General features: G+C 31.3%; 1 protein-coding gene across 6 annotated transcripts; it reads right to left on the minus strand.

Annotated features, from left to right (window-relative positions):
• Positions 1-7278: 7278 nt before the first annotated feature.
• On the minus strand, positions 7279-14654 carry LOC127119222 (inactive poly [ADP-ribose] polymerase RCD1). Of its 6 annotated transcripts, none has more exons than XM_051049418.1 (8): positions 14457-14654; positions 13874-13930; positions 10357-11624; positions 9673-9914; positions 9227-9330; positions 7900-8031; positions 7699-7803; positions 7279-7585 (listed from the first exon to the last, which is right to left on the minus strand). In XM_051049418.1, exons 3-8 carry the CDS (start codon positions 11475-11477, stop codon positions 7544-7546), a joined length of 1746 nt encoding a protein of 581 aa, XP_050905375.1. In that variant the 5' UTR covers positions 11478-11624; positions 13874-13930; positions 14457-14654; the 3' UTR covers positions 7279-7543. The 6 variants fall into 6 exon arrangements, with proteins under 6 accessions (XP_050905375.1, XP_050905374.1, XP_050905376.1 ...); XM_051049417.1 differs by having other exon boundaries at positions 14359-14639; XM_051049419.1 differs by having other exon boundaries at positions 13874-13922; positions 14359-14622.
• Between the last annotated feature and the right edge of the window lie 223 nt (positions 14655-14877).

Genomic DNA, 14877 nt, shown 5'->3' on the forward strand with positions numbered 1-14877 from the left:
GAAGAATAGTAGTAAAAAGAAAAGGAAATGACAATACTAATAGAACAAAACATGATGATGAATAGCAGTAGGTGAAAAACACACATTGGCAAGAAAAATCAAATGTATTAACGTGAAGAAAAAATATCAACTTTGGACAAGCGTCAATGAAATCAAATTCGACAAATTAATATATCGTTGAAATCATAATTTAATAAAAAAAATCAAGTATATTCTACAAATTATGAAATAAACTACGAATTATATCAAAAAATAGTAAAAGTTGGTAAAAAAAATTGATTAAAGAATGCGTTCGGTTCGGCTAAAATATGCATCGGAACCAAAAACTAATTATATATCATGTTCAGTGCAAAAAAAAAAACGATTCAAATGGTATTTGACTTTGCGCAAAACCGTTAACGTATAATTTTGCTATTTTTTCGATTTCGACATAATTACGATTTGTGTTGTAGTTTGATTCTAATTCGATTTTTGTACAAGTTTTGACTTAAATTACAATTAGAGCAAGCATATAATGTCAATGGATTGAATAGGATAAAGCATTACCGACTAAAGTGAAGTAAAATTAGCGGATTCGATATTGCATTCAAGGTGCTTGGTAAAATACCTCAATCAATTTCTCTACTTGTTCTTGTTTTTCGCTTTGCTACTTTAGATGTTGGGTTGTTGGCTCAAATAAATAATTATTCTAATAAGTTGTTTCATGCTCTATGTCTAAACTCTACACTAATGTAATGCATAATTCAATGTTATGCTAAACTATGTTAGAAATAATATTATGTTGATTCTAATACAATTTTTTTAGCTACTTGAATACGTATGTTACTTGAAATTGGATTTTTTTCGATTTGCTTAGGATATGAATAATTATGAAATTGTTTTGGATCATGAATAATTTGTTAGTATCGAAATTCTTTAATTCTACCTATGGTGAATAATTAAATTAGAAGAAGGGAGAAGAAGAAAAGAACCATAATTAACACATTCATCACAAGAAAGACAAAAAAAGTTCAAGAACGATAAATATGCAACGAATTGGAAAGAAGTTCAAGGCTTACCACTTTTGCCTTAAGTTGGAATGTAAGGTAAAAGGTCACTAGTAATTTTGCTTTTGCCTTTTGATTTTTACCACTTTTGCTTTGAATTTTTTGGTGACTCATCTCATGACTTTCAACGAGTTTGTTTTAGCTTTAAAAATGAGTTTTTTCTTTGTATTTTTGAAAATTGATTCTAAAAAATGTTTTTCAAAATATTAAAAAAAAAAAAAAAATTATTTTTTATAAATTAAGAGACTAAGGGCTCGTTTGAATGAGTTTTAGATTTTAGTTTTTAAAAATCATTTTAAAAATTAAGTTTTTAAAAAAAGTTTTGAGGAAAAAACATGTTTGGTAATCTAATTTTCAAAAATTATTTTAAAGTTGAACATGGTTACAAATTTGCCATTGATGAATATAATACCATTTTTTCTTGTTTTGTCTTCTTCCTAATTTCCAAAACTAAAAACCAAAAATTCAAAATCTCTAAAACCTATTTTAAATTTTTAGTTTTAAAAACTCACAAATAGAAAATAGTTTTGAGAAATAGTTTTATAAAATTAGACTACCAAACAAATTTTATAATTTTTAATTTTTAAAAACTAAAAAACAGTTTTTCAAAACCATATCAAACAGGCCCTAAGGGTGTGTTTGATTTAGTTTTTAAAAACAGTTTTTTTGTTTTCAAAATTTATAAAATTAAAAATTTGTTTGATTACAATGTTTTAGAAAACTGTTTTTAAAAACTCTTTCATTTTTATTGTTTTTAAAAGTGAAAAACAAAAACAGGTTTAACATGTTTTTCATTTTTAATTTTGGATTTCTGGATTTCTGTTTTCACTTGAGTTATCATTTTTTATTTTCTCATTTTTAAAACTGTTTTTAAAAATAATTTACCAAACAAATATTTCTATTTTCTCATTTTTAAAACAGTTTTGAAAAGTCATGTTACCAAATAAATTTTTTAATAGTTCTCTTCTTAAAAATACTTTTCCAAAACAATTTTATAAAACATATTTTAAAAAGTGAAAAGCAAAACTGATTCAAACGGGCCCTAAGTTTGTCATTCTATAACATAAACATACATTATTAAAGATCAAAACATAGTCAAAATCATAATTTTTCAAAAAGTTGTATCTCAAAAATGTATTTTATGAAAAGTTATTTGAAATAACTTCAAAATTAAGTGATTTTTTGAAATTTTGATATTAAAAAAAATCGATAAAATGATAAAATACGTAAAATAACATTTTAAGAATCCCTATTAAAAAAAATCATTTGAATCTTTTACGAAAAATTTCTTTGTAAATTCTTTTTACACCAAAATATATAACACTATAAAAATCATTTTAAAAAAAAAGCAAAATAGTGGGTCCTTTAAGTGCTTTTCAAAAGTGATTTTGTTTTGAAAATAAACACTTTTGAATGGTGTAAATTCATGAAACAACTTCTGATTTTTCTTGTCATAGAGTTGTTTTGAAATACATTGAAGAAACCATAATTTCACTTAGCAATAATGCAAAATTTTCCTTTTGTTTCTTGAGTTTTTCATGACTTTTCCATGACTTCTTGATGATTTAAATTCATGATATGAATGTCTAACTTTGTGTACCTTCTTCCTTGTAGCAAAGTGAGTATTGTGATGGAAGAATAATTTTGAAACAATATGAGAAAGTGAAGAAGAAGTCATGGAAGTGAAGTTTGATGGAGGATGAAATTTGTTGGAAATTGACATTTAACATAATTATGACATAAGTCATTTTTAATGAATAATGATGAATCATTTGATCAAATTCTTGTAGAATAGGTCTAGGAAAATTGAGAAGTAAAAAATGAGTTAATGTTCAATAGTTGATCAAAAGTCAACTGTTTGACCAAAAAGTCAATTATATCCAAAAGATGTAGTTTTTTTATCCTCTTTCATTGTACTTCATTCTTTTGATTTGTATCTCAAGTAATATGCATTGCATCATAAATTTCCAATAAATGAATGACTCTTCTTTTTATTTCAACTTTGCCATTTTCTTTGAATTCAAATAATTTTTTGAATTAAGTAACAATCATTCCAATCACCCTATTAATGATGAACCTCAATTAAAGAGATGATATGCGCCACAAATAATATGGAAAATAAACTTGAATAAACACCAAATAATATCTGTCACTTAAACTGATTAAATCCATTATTATCGAACATTTGGCCCATTGAAGAATTATGCGAAACGTGATGAATGAAACGCTAAAACGAATGACCTAATTGGATAACTTGATAACCATACATGCGGATGGTTTAAGCATCATCCAGATGAAAAATTGGAAGAAAAAAAATAGGGTGAAAAATTTAGGATATGACAACATCAAAAGGAGATAACTTAGAAACATTGAAAGCGACACTTACATCATACTCTCCACGAAGTTATATCTTGCAGACATTGTCATTTATCTTTGAAATCACTTGAAATCATCTCCCCTTGGTTGTAACTTGGACTTTCTTTGTAAAGGAAATATTTCCTTCATCATATAATCCCTTTTTTGCTAGTAACTCTTAATATAGACACATAAATTTGACCATGACTGAAAACATCTCTTGGCAATTAAAGATCAATCTAATCAATCGATTTGACCTTGTGATTTCTTAATAATCACAACATACAATGCAATGATCGGGAATTGTCGTCTATTGAATTTGAAAGGCTAGGTAGACTCTGATTGGGACATATCCATATATGGTATGTAAATAACTTTCTCATGCTCTTCCTACACATAATTTTGACTTCAAGAACATGATTTTTCATTTTCACTACTATCAACTTTGTGTCATTATACAATCCTTCAGATTGATCTATTTTCCTCATGAGTAATGGATGTTTCAACTTTGAGTTTAATATGATACTTGGATAGACATGATGTTCTAAGAGGGCTGAGAAATTTTAGGCCTAATACTTCAACAACGTTGTTGTCATGGATCTAAGATATATCTATAAAACTTGAGTTGTAATAATATTTTGCATCACCTACATTAAATACATTTTCCAATTATTAAAGAATTATAAAATATGGAAATGTAATAATTAAATAGATATATACCTGATATTAAGTCTATCACATAATCATTGATTTTATCTATAACTTTTGTGGTTGAAGATACTATTTCTTTTCTTTTCAAGAAATCATAACACTCGTAGTTATCCAAGAATTACATATAAGTAGTTTAAGCAATGACAAATATTGGATCATCGAAGTTTATGATTAAAATATCACTTGGGATAATAATTCCAATGTAACTGTCATTCGGTTCTAACAACCTGTCTTCCCAATACTAAAAAGCCACTTTGAAACATCATCAATCTCATCTCAACTTGCATCACCTAAACCACAAAGTAGCCTCATATTCTTGGTCAAGTTTGGAATTTGATAATGATCCCAAATATATGAAGCATTAATTGCAGAGTGCATAATGTCAAAATGACTACCTCTATGTATAACATGTAGTATTTGTCGAAATACCCACAAAATACAATAACTTTACCTTCAAGAATTGTGTCTGGATTTCTCTTCTCATTCATAACATCTTTAAGTGTCTTGTCACGAGCTTCAAAATAATATTTATGAGTCATTGGTGCTTCATTCCAAATAATTAACTTTGTTTGTCTGAGCAGTTCTGTCAAATCATTGTCATGGTCAATTTTACATGTGGAATTATCTAAAGTGGGGACATGAATTTTAAACTTATAATGTGTTGTTCTCTCATCAAGAAGTAGGAAAGAGTATGCAATTGTTAAAACTATATCATGTTGATTTTAAATAACTTGCAAGTTTTTGCCACATGAATGTTTTACTTGTACCACCATATCCATGAAGAAAGAAAACACCTCCTTTTTTATTATTATTAACAACCAGCATAATTTTATCATATATATTCTTTTGTTCATCTACATGGGAAAATGACAAATTGTATCATATTTTAAAATTATGCATGATATAAAAATTTATAAATAGGGTTATAAAATAAAACAAAATTGAGAAGAGTAATTATCCATGAGAGATCACAAGGACTCAATACTGGGAACTCATGATTGTTGACGGGCTTAATGAAGTTATGTGATTTCATGTTGGAAACCCGAATATGCCATTGGCATTGTCTATATTTTAAAATTCAAAAGCACCAATTATATAACAATTCTCTTCAGCGGAAAGGTAGCCTCATCCATGTTAAAAATGAGTTCAAATTTTAATCTCATGACTCACCCCTAAAATAATATTGTGTGTATGATTTACTTGTGTCTGTTAAACATATGGGTAAATTCAGACACCATAAATAAAATTTTATGTATTATTTGGGTCTTTGTTTCAAAATAATTGGGTGGATCCGAATTTCAAAATTCAGACACAACCATTAACCCTGTTATGAACCCCTTGATTGACGGTAACTAGGAAGAAATTTTTATATCATTTAATAGTGCATTCATTTTCGTACAATAAACCATATACATAAGGCATACATAACTAATATTGAATTTTCATAAATTCATTCGAAAGTCATACCTCAATCGTTCAATCCAAACTAGAACAGTAGTCCCAAAGTACAATCGTTTATAAAATACAACCAAAATTTTGAAATTATTTATAAAATACAAAATAAAATACAACTATTATCATATATACAACACCCATGTTCCTTGTATTCCTCCTATAATGCAATACATGTTGTTCATCTGCTAAGATTACTTGTAGAATAATCCTTTCATGAGTGTCTTATTAATACTTTCCTCTAACTATGGCCTTTCTCCCAATAACAACAATAGGGTGACGTATCGGTAATACATCCACATCATGCTTCACCCTCCTTTGTTCCTCTTCTAGTAAATACTTAGGAGTTGGCCTAGAGAATCTCATTTTGCTCTAGTGTCATGTAAGGACAAGACACCTTATAAAACCATTAGATGTAACTGTATATCATATTTCATAAACGAGGAGTTGACACACTGCATATATCCCTTGGCACTAGATGTTCGTTGTAGTTTGCAAATATCACATCGACATCTTTGCGGAGCATAATGACAGGAGCAACAAATGTGAGGTCCCTTCAAATAAGTGATATCAGATTACTGATTGGCTTGGTGGGAGTACGTAAGTGGATCCTAATGTGAGTTTGACTCACTTGTGGGAGAGATTGTTGAATTTCAAATATAAAATTACTAACATATCCCTAATGTGTTAAAATTTAAGGTGGATATATAGTGTTATGGTCTCTTACATCTTCAATCATTGACATTTCTGGATGTCGCTCCTCATAACAAGTGGTACCAGAGTCTGATTAACTTGGTGGAGAACGGAAGTGGATCCTACTGTATTAAAGTTTAAGGTGGATATATAGTGTCATGGTCTCTTGGATCTTCAATCATTGACACTTCTGGATGTCGCTCCTCATAACAGGTGGTACCAGAGCCTGATTAACTTGGTGAAAAACGGAAGTGGATCCTATTGTGGATTAAGACTATAGTAAATTGGATGATTCATATTTATGGGAGAGATTGTTGGATTTGAAGTGTAAAAAATGGTGATAAAACTTCACATTAATTAAAAATATTGAGTTTATAAGAGAGGTGAGACACATAGTGAAAATTTATATTTTAAATTAATTCTATATATATAAAATGGGGAAGAGACACATGAAATTGTATACTTTAAATTAATTAAATAATTAATACTTCTGATCTATCTTAAATTAGTTTATAAATAAACTTTTTATAAACATGTGTATAAAACACTGTACATAAGTTATATATTTATCAACCATATGTGGTACACTAACCCCAAAAAATTATATTCCTTCCTACATATTTACAATTTATAATCATATAAGACACATCAAAAGTTTTTTTTAAAACAAAATTACACCAAGTGTTAATAAGACTGGTTTAATAAAAATGTTAATTTTTAGACCATTTCATTTTAGCCTTACATTATTTTAAAGGCTTAATTTATGCTGAGTCCCTTTTTAAGTCTCTCCATTCTCAAAAAATATACTCAAATATATTAGGTCCAACAATATTGTTGATTGTCCCCCATATTGTTGATTGTCCCCATAGACATGACTCCAACAAGAATTAAGAGACTCCAACTTGAATTAAACCTATATTATATTAAAATAGAGGTGGTAGAAAAAAAACACTACCATGTTCCATTTTGATAGTACCATCAACAAGTCGTCTCAATTTGAAGTGCGAAAAGAAAAATGGAATATCAAAATACAGTTTTCATAAAATTCCACTTAGGTTCAAAGTATTAGCCAGACTCATAGAAAAACGATTCAAATGAAATTTAAATAACATGTTCCCATGTCAAAAAGAAGATGCAATCAAAAGAAAATTCAAAAGTAGATAGTTATTTCTGAGAGCTAGCAACATTCCCATGATCATTTTGGCTCTTCCATATAGTTCCACGTTAAGTCGGCAAAGTTTGAAGTGTAAAGATCACCTCCCCATGTACATAATAATAAGGTAGCCTCAGGATTCCATTTTGATCGCACAAGACGACTGGGATGGTATCTGCAAGAAGCCATTTAAGCAATTAGGAGGCATAGGTATAACCACATGGCAACCATTCACTAGAGTCCATCATAGAATCGAGGGAGAAAAGTGCAAAGCCTTGAGAACAGTACCTTGCGTTGTAGACCAGTTAAACCATTTATTGTAGCTCGTAAGAGCGCATCTCCCACAATCAACCTCAACTTCTTCACAAAATCATCCCGAGTCATCTCTTTTGACTGGGGATTAATTACCAGAAGACGGCGATAAATTATATTGAAGATATCAATTACAACAGAAAGGGGCAACTAGTAAAGCTAGTTTATATTACATACCCTGAAGTGCAGATAATGTACTTTGATAAGTTCCATATCCTTGGCAGGAACCTTGTTTGTGATAGCAGCAAAAAGCACAGGAAAAGGCATCCAAGGGGATGTTGGAGCTTTAGGTAAACTGGTTGCCATTCCCTGAGGTAACCCACAAATCAAAAGTTGATTGGACATTTTACTTTACCGACAACAAGTCTCAAATATAGAATATTTCTAACCAAAAGCAAATTCAAGATCTAAAATAATCCAAATGTGTTGTCATTTAGCATTAACACACTACACACACAATTGTGTTAGAATCCAAATGTGTTGTATAAATTGGAACTTCCAAACCTTGATGAATCAGAAGTCAATAAGACAACCTTTGTCTCAGAATTTATTTATTTTTTAAGAAGTATCAATTGTAGATGACATAGAATGAAGACAAACAAATAAAGTTAGAGAAAGACCTAGAAAAACTATAAGAAATTATTTTAAAAATCTGAAATTTACAATTTCGATACATCCTGAGATCCATGTAGCCGACCTTACTTGGGGGGTAAAGCTTGGTTGTTGTTGTTATTGAGTAATATGATTTCAGAGGAGACTATTTCACCAGAATAGTGATGCATAGGTATCACATCATTCTCACCGCCATTCCTCTTACCAATGCAATTATACGGAAATTAAATTAATCTCCCATCTCATCTAAATATTTATTTTCCTTCCAAAACCCTGATCTAAGCTCAAAAGCTTATTTTTGCAGCACTTTTTCTTTGCACTGTAAGTCACTTCTATAACTGGCACACAACTTTAGACAAGACAAATCTTCATATTGTGGCTTTAAATCTTCTATAAAGATAGGCAGTCCATTTTTTTCAGAATCAGAAATTAGTTTTTCTTCCACACTCTCAGGACTCAAGCCTTCACCACTAGGCCATGGGTTTTATCAAGAGATTAATTAAAAGAAAGTAAATGAATAAGAAATAAGTAAAATGGTATTGCCTATCACAAAGGAAATTTAGCAATGGAGACAAGGTTATTGGAGACAAGATTGTCAAAATCAAGTTTTTAGGTCTAAAATATACCAAATCACCATAATAAAGTGTCAAGTTCATAAACTTGTATCAAATTACATAAGTTACGTAACCGGATCATAAAAACAAAAAATTAATTTCTTCAAAATCAAGTGACATCGGGTAAATTTGAATGTAATCGATTCCAATTATATCCGATTTCAGAGAGTTTAATTTAAATTTACACCTAAAAACTTAAAATCGGGTGATATTATGAGTTAACACTAGATTTTAACAACCATGATTGGAGGTATTGCTCAAAATACCAAAGAACTTACATTGTCTACTGTCGAAGACTCTGAACGTGACAAGATTTTAGGACCTTGGCTAGCTGAATTAATCCCAAAAATATTATTTTTTCTCTCATTTCCCGAAAGAAGGCCTGTAAAAATGCATAATATATCAGTGATAAAAAAAGAAACAAGTTTCCAAAAGGAATGGCACCCGTACAGCTTAGCAGCAGAAACAGAAGGCTATGTCATTGACCAGACATCAAGTGATCTGTCGAATATGAGGGCGCTCAAGTGCCCAGTCAGAAGGAGCCCTCCATCCAAATGGTATGTATGAACCGAATCATATATAAACCAGTTAGCCTCTGATCAACTCATCAAGTACCATATACCAATACCAATATTATAATGTGAAAATGGAGAGGATCTTATTTCTGTTAGAAAACGTAAAAATAAGTAGAAAACATAAAAGAACTAAAGGAACAATGTTTCACCTTCAGCATTAGAAGAGACCTTGAAACTAACAACAAATTCTGGACAGATGTGGGTGTTCATGTTCATGTTCCATACTACATAGTATCTTGGATTGTGGATGTCATCCACCCCACTATCATAGTCACTACTACTGGGACGAAACTGTCTAGTGCCACGACGGAGAAGCTCCATATTTCCCATTATTACTCGGCAAAAGACCAAGTGCCGAACCCCATTTTCGTCAACATCACAATAATTAGCACTGTAAATAAGCCAAACTTGAATCTTTCTCTATTCAATACAACAGAATAATCTATTGCAGAAGGGTGTAAATGATACCATAATGAAGTACTAAAGTAGACATTAAAGAAGACATCAATGTATAAATAAATATGGGGGGAAACTTCTTAGCATGCAAGAAAAATATCAAATTTAAAATGAATTAAAATATCATCAATGTAAAAATAAATATGGGGGGGCAACTTCTTAGCATGCAAGAAAAATATCAAATTTTTAATATCATAGAACATTTTAAAGGAAAATAAATATAGCCACTTGACAGTAACAAGACAAATTCAATGGAAGGAAGCTTCTACGTTTCTATTCATCTTGCTTTAACTAGACAAATTCAAGCCTCGGATAACTTCATCAATATTAGTAGTATTTAAAAGACTTTGTTTAAATTTGATGATTAGAAAGTCAACCTGGCAAAAGGACAGGTAGCAGCTGCAAGATGAACACCAATGCCATGTGTGCATTTAGATGCAGATAGTCCACAATGGCCAAGCCCGCAGGTCATCATAGTAGACAGTTCTCCTTTAGAAGAAGCAAGCCAGGCATATTGAACATTAGCATCCCCACGGAATTTCTTTGTAATTTCAGCTTGCTTCTCGAACAGCTCCAATCGTGATTGCATCAATGTACTTGAGAAGGGGTAAATCTCAACTATGTCAGCACTACCAAAACTACTAATTCCCTTGAGAAACATATTCTGTACAGTATCCAAATCTAACTTTCCATATACAGTTTCATTATAAGCATTAAAACCTATATTTTTATTTTGCTCAACAGGTTCACCAACATTTCCATCTCCCATTTTATTACTGCTATCTTCAATTTCTAAATCATTTTTACTGCAGGCTCGTTTAGCATCAACTTGAATATGCTTAACTAAAACATTTGACTCCCCGCTGCACTCCCCAAATTGGGATGCATCCACTCCGTTTATTTCAATTTCTAAATGTAATTTAATTTCATTGGGATCTTGGAGGAATGATTCATGACCTTTTCCACTGTCCTGATTGCAGAGATCATGAGGCCCTTCATTAGAAGCGGCATAAATTTCAGGAAAAAAGCAACACCCGTTCTCATCAATCCAAGCAATAGGTTGCTGCAAACCAGATTTCAAATTCATCTGATACATGTGCAAAAAATTCAGCACAAGATGATGGCCATTTAACTCAACCTCCACGACTGCTTTTTTTACATCAAAATCTTTCCTAACCAAGTCAACAACATCCCTGGGAAAGTCCTTCCATCCACCATTTTCATAGACCATCAAACGTTCAGGGCATCCACTCTTTTTAAAATTCATATAATACCGAATTAACGGCTGCCCAATACAAGCCTCTGAATTTGTAGGCTTGCTTTTGTACCTGTTCAATCTCATTCGTTTGACGATCTTGTTTCTCGGTGATATGAGTGATGTCCATTGAGGTAACACTGATCGCAGAGCTCCATTTGGACATGTAGCATATCGAGAAGCACGTTTTCGCTTCAGATTGAGCACAGCCCTATCCAATGCCTTCTCTTTGTTTGCTTCCATTTTTATCTACTAGATCAATATCTTTAAACACGTTCAAATATAAAAGCTCAGATGCAGCGGACAAACAGAATTCTAGGCCTTGGGCAGTTTTAAATAAATTGTGCCGGTGAGGGTGAGGACCATGACATCAAGAATATTTGGAACTCCCTACATACATAAAAATTGAGATTATGGATTTAATGTATAGGATCAAGTATACATCATTATACAGCTGACAAGATAAATAATAAATTAATCAATAAAAGTATTCCATGTGTGGCAAAACAATCGGCTTTCAGGTGAAATTTCAAAAAATACTTCTCAGAAAAGATAAGAAAAACATGTATCCATTGTCGTCCATAGGTTATAGTAAAACAACAAAATCTTTAATGGGTCATCTGGCCAGTATTTCTTAAATATAGTAAGTAGAATAACCCTTGCTTTCTTAAGTTTCAAGCACCGAGTGTGCTGCCATAAAAGGAGACATAGGAAAGCTTAATGATATAGAACCAACAGACTAACCCACCTCAATCTTTTAAAGCCCAGGTTTAACCTGAGCCTTTGACTGGGAGAAGGAGACATACGAAAGCTTAAGGATATAGAATCAACAGACTAACCCACCTCAATCTTTTAAAGCCCAGGTTTAACCTTAGCCTTTGACTGGGAGTTGGTAGGGAAATGGAGGGAAGAGCTTTGAGACAGGGATGCTCAAATGGGAAGGGAGGATAATCTCCCACCTTGCATGGGGTTTATTTTTTCTCCACAGAACTAAACCTCCCCAATTAAGTGAACCCATAAAATACACTTTGGAAGAATTTGAAAACAAATTCAAATCGTTTCTCTCTCTTTATAATCAAAGAAAATATTAGTTGCACGACTTCCCCTACAAAAACACAACCCTGATAAGATCACAGATTCCCCCTCTTTTTCCCTCACCTTCCCCTTCCAAATTCCCAAACAAAGCTGTGTTGAAGTCTATAGACATTATGAAAAAGTCATGTGCTACTATTTAACTTAATACATGAATAATACTTCTATAACTAAAAACAGAACAGAGAATGTAAAAATAGAATATTATAGATGTTCCTGCACTACCTATGAAGCTCGGAGTCGGACACGGACACGGGACACGAGCTAATGTACAAATCATAGGACACGGACACGGTTATATATATTTTATATATTAATCTAATAATGCAATTTATGAGCAAAATTTGTAAAGAGTTTAAAATAAGAAGCAAAATTTATGTTTATTTAAGATAAAACAATAAAAAATTCTTTCAACACTTTCAAACAAATTTCAAACATGATAATTGATATTCATAGATTCCTTGTGAAAACTGAAGCAATGATGTGCAAAAATGAAAATAACCGAAGAAGATACAAGAATTTTGTGGAGACAAAAGAAGTGAAAGTGAAATATAAAAAAATAAAGAATCCTAATTGTGTTGTTTTTATAGTAAAAAAGTGGAATATGAAAGCTAAAAAACTTAGTTATTTTTTAAAATTTGAAAAATTTTGAGTTGAGCTTTTTCTTTTTAAAAAAATTCAGAAATTTTCTGAATTGGACCGTGTCCTTTATTTGAAATAAGGTGTCTATCCATGTCCGCAACAATTAAATGTTTTTTTTCTCGTTTGACACTTCAAAAACGTGTCTGATACGTGTCATACGCGTGTCGGTGTCCGACACGGCGACATGCCGTGTGAATGGCGTGTCGGAGCTTCATAGTGCGCCACCCTTTTTGACCCTTCTGTAAACTAAACATCGGCTAGATTATCTTCTGTCTAATAAGCTACATGGACAATCAATTTTGTCAGACTTTAAAATACAGAAGTAGTTTCAGCACAATGTTTAGTATAGAACTTCTCAAAAGTCCAAAAAACAAAAAAATAAGAAAAAAATGAATAAGCAAAATAATATACTAGCAATCCTATAGACAGATTATTACACGCTTGTTTGAAATTATATTAACAATCAACAGTAGATCGCTTCATATTAAATTAACAGATCAAACACACAAAATTTAAAATTAGTTGCTACGAATCATATAGTCAACACTTACCTATATTTTTAAAAAGCTTATCGTATGTTCATGTTAAGTTGTTTGACAAGGAATAAAAAATCTAAAAATTAAACAGAGTAAAAGAGAACCTCTGATGAATAGATTTTAGCCTATTCTCCCTGCACCCATAACTTCAGTTAGCAAGCAAAACAAGTTTCAACAACGGCCATATAAGAGCCTTCCATGAAAGGAGCAATATAACATACCAATCAAAACTAATACTAGTCAGTAAATACAAAAGAGCAGAGCATAACAACCAAAACTAAAACAACAAGAAATTCACATATCAATCAAATTCAAAATTAAGAAATACCACATAATTAACTAAAAACATATTAAAAAGATTATGCATACCAAGCACTGCTACTGCAGTTCATATTGTACATGCTTTTATCTGAAACACCTGTAATCCTGATCATGAAATAAATAAATAAAAATTTTAAAAACACAAAAATACAAATCAGACAAAGCTATAAATTTTCTGCAAAATTAAAATCACATAACAGTATATATCAACTACCAAATCGTAACAGATCCACGAATCTACAGATCAACGCAGCAAAAAAATATGAAAAAAATCTAACAATTCACTTCCAGAGATGAATTAAGCCTCAAATAAACAAAGGAAAACACGAAAATCGATATAGAAACTCCGAACAATCAAAACCAACGCCGATCTACAAAAATCCAAGTTCCAATCGAGAAGTCAACAGATTAAAAAATTCAAAACTCGAGAAAATCATAATAACGAACAATTATTCAAATCTGAACCGAAAATCATGAAAATAAAATCGAGAAAACTGACGGTAAAACTGAAAACACAAACACAGTTTGTTTACCTCTTCCTCTGATTTTATTTAATTATAGTTTTTTTTCATCTATATTGGAAATTCAATGTTTCAGATGAGGTTTATGAATAGAAACGAGAAACCCTAACTGAATGAGGCGGCGAGGAAAAGTTCAATAAAAGACGACGCCTGAGCCTGAGAGAGAAAAGGAATAGGTCGGTGGGGGTTTTAAGGGTGGCGATTTCGTAGCACACCGTGCGAACTCATTCACACTGTTTTCCTCCTTTCCAAGTAAACTAGCGAAGAAGATTCTTCTTAGGGTTTGATAATCTTACCTGACACGTCGGTTTAATTTCGTCACGGCTTTATCTCATTGGATTGTTTTTTATTTTTAGCGTTTTCCTTTTTTATTATTTTATTTTTAAGACCATCCGTCTTTATCTTCATCTTCTACATTATTTAAAAAAAAATAGTTAATAATGCTTCTCTTTTATATGACCTAGGTAACCATCTTGTAGGGCACTTCCTTTATAGACGAAAATAATGTTATACTTCCTCTATTTTACAAAA

Source organism: Lathyrus oleraceus, chromosome 2, assembly GCF_024323335.1.
Source record: "Lathyrus oleraceus cultivar Zhongwan6 chromosome 2, CAAS_Psat_ZW6_1.0, whole genome shotgun sequence".
NCBI classification, from domain to species: domain Eukaryota; kingdom Viridiplantae; phylum Streptophyta; class Magnoliopsida; order Fabales; family Fabaceae; genus Lathyrus; species Lathyrus oleraceus.